Source organism: Thalassophryne amazonica, chromosome 10 (assembly GCF_902500255.1).
Source record: "Thalassophryne amazonica chromosome 10, fThaAma1.1, whole genome shotgun sequence".
Taxonomy (NCBI): Eukaryota; Metazoa; Chordata; class Actinopteri; order Batrachoidiformes; family Batrachoididae; genus Thalassophryne; species Thalassophryne amazonica.
Window position 1 is genome coordinate 28,122,498 of NC_047112.1, and position 6,000 is coordinate 28,128,497.

The window sequence follows — 6,000 nt, forward strand, 5'->3', positions numbered from 1 at the left end:
TCCTTCTTTATGTTCTCTAATGCCATATACCAACACAGTGCAGAGTAGCTACCTAAACTCTGTAAGGGAGATAGAGTATCTCGTCAATAGTTTTACATCCTCATTGAAGACAACTTTGGATGCTGTAGCTCCTCTGAAAAAGAGAGCTTTAAATCAGAAGTGTCTGACTCCGTGGTATAACTCACAAACTCGTAGCTTAAAGCAGATAACCCGTAAGTTGGAGAGGAAATGGCGTCTCACTAATTTAGAAGATCTTCACTTAGCCTGGAAAAAGAGTCTGTTGCTCTATAAAAAAGCCCTCCGTAAAGCTAGGACATCTTTCTACTCATCACTAATTGAAGAAAATAAGAACAACCCCAGGTTTCTTTTCAGCACTGTAGCCAGGCTGACAAAGAGTCAGAGCTCTATTGAGCTGAGTATTCCATTAACTTTAACTAGTAATGACTTCATGACTTTCTTTGCTAACAAAATTTTAACTATTAGAGAAAAAATTACTCATAACCATCCCAAAGACGTATCGTTATCTTTGGCTGCTTTCAGTGATGCCGGTATTTGGTTAGACTCTTTCTCTCCGATTGTTCTGTCTGAGTTATTTTCATTAGTTACTTCATCCAAACCATCAACATGTTTATTAGACCCCATTCCTACCAGGCTGCTTAAGGAAGCCCTACCATTATTTAATGCTTCGATCTTAAATATGATCAATCTATCTTTGTTAGTTGGCTATGTACCACAGGCTTTTAAGGTGGCAGTAATTAAACCATTACTTAAAAAGCCATCACTTGACCCAGTTATCTTAGCTAATTATAGGCCAATCTCCAACCTTCCTTTTCTCTCAAAAATTCTTGAAAGGGTAGTTGTAAAACAGCTAACTGATCATCTGCAGAGGAATGGTCTATTTGAAGAGTTTCAGTCAGGTTTTAGAATTCATCATAGTACAGAAACAGCATTAGTGAAGGTTACAAATGATCTTCTTATGGCCTCGGACAGTGGACTCATCTCTGTGCTTGTTCTGTTAGACCTCAGTGCTGCTTTTGATACTGTTGACCATAAAATTTTATTACAGAGATTAGAGCATGCCATAGGTATTAAAGGCACTGCGCTGCGGTGTTTTGAATCATATTTGTCTAATAGATTACAATTTGTTCATGTAAATGGGGAATCTTCTTCACAGACTAAAGTTAATTATGGAGTTCCACAAGGTTCTGTGCTAGGACCAATTTTATTCACTTTATACATGCTTCCCTTAGGCAGTATTATTAGACGGTATTGCTTAAATTTTCATTGTTACGCAGATGATACCCAGCTTTATCTATACGTGAAGCCAGAGGACACACACCAATTAGCTAAACTGCAGGATTGTCTTACAGACATAAAGACATGGATGACCTCTAATTTCCTGCTTTTAAACTCAGATAAAACTGAAGTTATTGTACTTGGCCCCACAAATCTTAGAAACATGGTGTCTAACCAGATCCTTACTCTGGATGGCATTACCCTGACCTCTAGTAATACTGTGAGAAATCTTGGAGTCATTTTTGATCAGGATATGTCATTCAAAGCGCATATTAAACAAATATGTAGGACTGCTTTTTTGCATTTACGCAATATCTCTAAAATCAGAAAGGTCTTGTCTCAGAGTGATGCTGAAAAACTAATTCATGCATTTATTTCCTCTAGGCTGGACTATTGTAATTCATTATTATCAGGTTGTCCTAAAAGTTCCCTAAAAAGCCTTGAGTTAATTCAAAATGCTGCAGCTAGAGTACTGACGGGGACTAGAAGGAGAGAGCATATCTCACCCATATTGGCCTCTCTTCATTGGCTTCCTGTTAATTCTAGAATAGAATTTAAAATTCTTCTTCTTACTTATAAGGTTTTGAATAATCAGGTCCCATCTTATCTTAGGGACCTCGTAGTACCATATCACCCCAATAGAGTGCTTCGCTCTCAGACTGCAGGCTTACTTGTAGTTCCTAGGGTTTGTAAGAGTAGAATGGGAGGCAGAGCCTTCAGCTTTCAGGCTCCTCTCCTGTGGAACCAGCTCCCAATTCAGATCAGGGAGACAGACACCCTCTCTACTTTTAAGATTAAGCTTAAAACTTTCCTTTTTGCTAAAGCTTATAGTTAGGGCTGGATCAGGTGACCCTGAACCATCCCTTAGTTATGCTGCTATAGACGTAGACTGCTGGGGGGTTCCCATGATGCACTGTTTCTTTCTCTTTTTGCTCTGTATGCACCACTCTGCATTTAATCATTAGTGATCGATCTCTGCTCCCCTCCACAGCATGTCTTTTTCCTGGTTCTCTCCCTCAGCCCCAACCAGTCCCAGCAGAAGACTGCCCCTCCCTGAGCCTGGTTCTGCTGGAGGTTTCTTCCTGTTAAAAGGGAGTTTTTCCTTCCCACTGTAGCCAAGTGCTTGCTCACAGGGGGTCGTTTTGACCGTTGGGGTTTTACATAATTATTGTATGGCCTTGCCTTACAATATAAAGCGCCTTGGGGCAACTGTTTGTTGTGATTTGGCGCTATATAAAAAAAATTGATTGATTGATTGTATCATTGTTCTCTACACTGCATGCTATCAGTCCTCTGTCAAATGCTGTTTTATTCAGAATGTGCTGGTCTTTGTGTGCATGTCCATTTTTAACAGACTGTTTGTGGAGATGTGTGTGTGCCTTCCTGTTAGTGTCTGTGTGTTTCTCCTGTATCACTGTCCCTCTCTCCAGACGGGTTAATGGTGCAAATCACTGTGGAAACCATGGCGGAGGTCCGCCGGTCACTACGGGAGATAAAGGACTACACAATCACCTGTGGGCAGCTTGACCAATCAGACAAGCAGGAGCTTGTGTGTGTACAGTGGGTGGAGGAGAGATGCAGTGTCAACAAAGGGTCAGTGCGTCCAACTGTTTCATGGTTAATGCTCAGATAAACAGCAGCATGTCATAGCAGTAAAACCATTATTTGGTGATAACTCTGGGAATGTTTCAGTTATACACTATGATCTACTACAGTTATACACTAGGATGTACTGTGCAAAAGTGTATATTATATATTCTGAATATTCTGTCAAGCACCTCTAAATCTGAGGCCATGGTTCTCAGCAGGAAACCGAAAGATTGTCTACTCAGGGATTGAGATCCTGCCCCAAGTGAAGGAGTTCAAGTACCTCAGAGTCTTGTTCGCGACATGAGATTGGCCGGAGAATCAGCGTAGCAGGGACAGTATTGCATTCGCTCTACCATACTGTTGTGAGGAAAAGGGAGCTGAGCCAAAAAGCGAAGCTCTCGATCTACTGGTCAATTTTCATTCCTCCTCTCACCTATGGTCATGAGGGTTGGGTCATCACTGAAAGAACTAGATCACGGGTCCAAGTGGCTGACATGGGCTTCCTCAGAGATAAGGTGAGAAGCTTGGTCATCCATGAGGAGCTCAGAGTAGAGCCGCTGCTCCTTCACGTTAAAAGGAGCCAACTGAGGTGGTTCGAGCATCTGGCAAGGATGCCTCCTGAGTGCCTCCCTAGGGAGGTGTTCCAGGCACATCAAACTGGGAGGAGACCCTGGGGAAGACCCAGGATGAGGTGGAGAGATTATATCTCCACACTGGCCTGGGAACACCTCTGTATCTCCCATTCAAAGGTGGTTAATGTGGCCCAGGAAAGGGAAGTTTGGGGTCCACTACTGGAGCTGTTGCCCCCGCAACCCAATCCCTGAAAGCCATTGAAGTTGATGATGATATATTCTGAATATGTTTCAACACATTCTGAAGAAATAATCCAAAATCAGTATTGTGAATGTTCATTGCCTAATATATTGATTTGCTTTTACTGTTGCACTGGAGATTTTTAGTTTATAAAAGATAGAATTGTAGATGTAGTTGTCAAATTGTAGATACATGTAGTTTTCTTTCTTGTCCTTTTGATAAATACAATATTTGTGTTCTCCAGAGTTATAAGCCCCATTGATGGAAAATCCATGGAGTCTGTCAACAGCATTAAGATGTTCCAAAAGTCTGAATACAAGGAAAATGGGAAGATCATCCATTGGACAGAGGTATGTACATCTGATTATCTGCTAAAAAAAAAAAAAAAAAATCATTCTGAATGAAGCCGTCTGCTGCCTGTCTGTTTATGTACGTGGTGCAGGTGTTCTTCCTGCAGAGGGCTGTTCATCCTCAAGGAGAAGTGACAGACTCTGCCGAGCACAACCGCCTAATGGAAAGGATTGCTCGGGCGTTTTGTGTTGCGCTGTGCCCGTATCTCAAACTGTTGAAAGAGGACGGCATGGCCAAACTGGGACTGCGTATCACATTTGATTCCCAAGAGGTAAGATAAGCAGTGCTTGAGGTTTTCTTTATGAAAAATTTGTGCCCAAGAATCATCCCGTCATGTACCAGCCTCTAAGAATCAGAGGTTCCATCCTGAATAGTTCGACAATAACAAACCAAGCACAAGGTCTGTACGGGAAAATATCAGACTGAGGTTTGACTGCAAAAAACACCAAGGTCTGATATTCCGAGCAAGTGAGGTTAATAATTCGTTTTTTATACAGCTCTTCTGAGCTGCGTTTTCATCTTGGTCTTCATTTTGCAAGTCCACTTCAAGCTCGTTTGCTGTTAATTCCTCCCATTCAGACTTGTCAGTGTAATAAAATTCGCTCAGAGAATGGTCGTCTTGTCGCTTGTAATTTCTTTGTTTGCTTTTTGTTTTACTTTGCGCCGTGAAAATTGTAAACAGAGTCACAAATGTGATACGTAATCCGGACCGATTGTCATGGAAACTGCCTGATATGGGAAAATATCTCACCGATAATCAGCCAATCAAGAGTGCGCATAGCGTCGCAGCCATATAATAATGTGGAATATCGAATAACTATCTAAGATGTTGAGGCGATGTAGTGGTTCTCTGCGTTAAATGTGGCTTTCACTTCTGTTCTAGTGTCATTGAAAATCTCTGATTGACAGTTAAAGCTGATGAAAATCAACCCAACATTCAATGAATTCTATACACAGCTGAGGTCATAAATTTAAATATACCTTGTTCCCAAACAATTCATGTCAACCCGGAATGTCTACTTTCTTTCGGTTTCTAAACCTGTTAATTTCAATTAAGTGTCATGATTTGTGGGGTGGAGTGGTAGCGTGCTGGAGCCTATTCCAGCAGTCATTGGGCAAAATTCGAAGGTAAATAAAAAACCATTTTCTTTCTTTAAACTCAACATTCTAATTTACTTGGCCACATTGATTGGTCACATTTTTAATTAAAAGTGTAAGCACTGTGCCCTCAACTGTGCTTTTATTCAAATCCATGTCGGTTTGATTGACGAGCCAAAATGAAGCAGATATGCAAAGTTGGGAGCACACAGCAGTACGTGTCACTGTGTTAAGAGCTAATAATTTGGATTTTGTCATTTTTCAGGTGGGATATGTGGCTGGGAGCAATGGGCAGCCTCTGCCGGCACAGTACCTCAATGCCCTCGACAGTGTGCTGATCCCCGTCATACACAGCAGGGGGCGCAAGAGGAGTGAGGAGCCCATTGTGATGGAGTTTATCTTTTACATCCTAGAGACCATCACTTAGATAGAAGGAAGGCTTTGCTCCGTTATCTCATCTTGTTAACTCTGACCACAGCAAGGCAGCACTTCTCATCAGCTCTGCCAGTGGTTTCAGGGCAATAAAAGGAGAGCAGCCAAACCGCACTGCAGATATACATCCATCTCATCCAAGTGGTTTCCTGACTTCACCCTGCAGCAAACAATCTGGGTATGCATGGACCATCACAGCAGGGTGCAGACAGCATTGCGCTGCGGTAACAGCATTAACCTCATTCATGTCAGTTTCCTGTACTGATTGTACCTTTAAAGTGGGAGCTGGATTCAGCCCTGCAACCTCAAAGCAAAGAAAAAGAAACGTACGTGGAGCACTGTTCAATGAGTGAATGTTTTCCTACTGAAATTCTTGATTCCTCATGAAATGCATAGTCAACATGGAATAAAAACAAACAA

At 41.8% G+C, this 6,000-nt stretch overlaps 1 protein-coding gene across 1 annotated transcript in view; it reads left to right on the top strand.

The window, feature by feature from the left end:
- The window catches only part of zfyve9b (zinc finger, FYVE domain containing 9b), a 58,409-nt gene extending 52,409 nt beyond the window's left edge, over positions 1-6,000 (top strand). The window contains exons 13-16 of the mRNA XM_034180804.1: positions 2,727-2,889; positions 3,944-4,049; positions 4,142-4,321; positions 5,414-6,000. Of these exons, the coding sequence (XP_034036695.1) occupies positions 2,727-2,889; positions 3,944-4,049; positions 4,142-4,321; positions 5,414-5,575 (611 nt within the window). The 3' untranslated portion in view covers positions 5,576-6,000. The remainder of the gene's footprint in view (positions 1-2,726; positions 2,890-3,943; positions 4,050-4,141; positions 4,322-5,413) is intronic.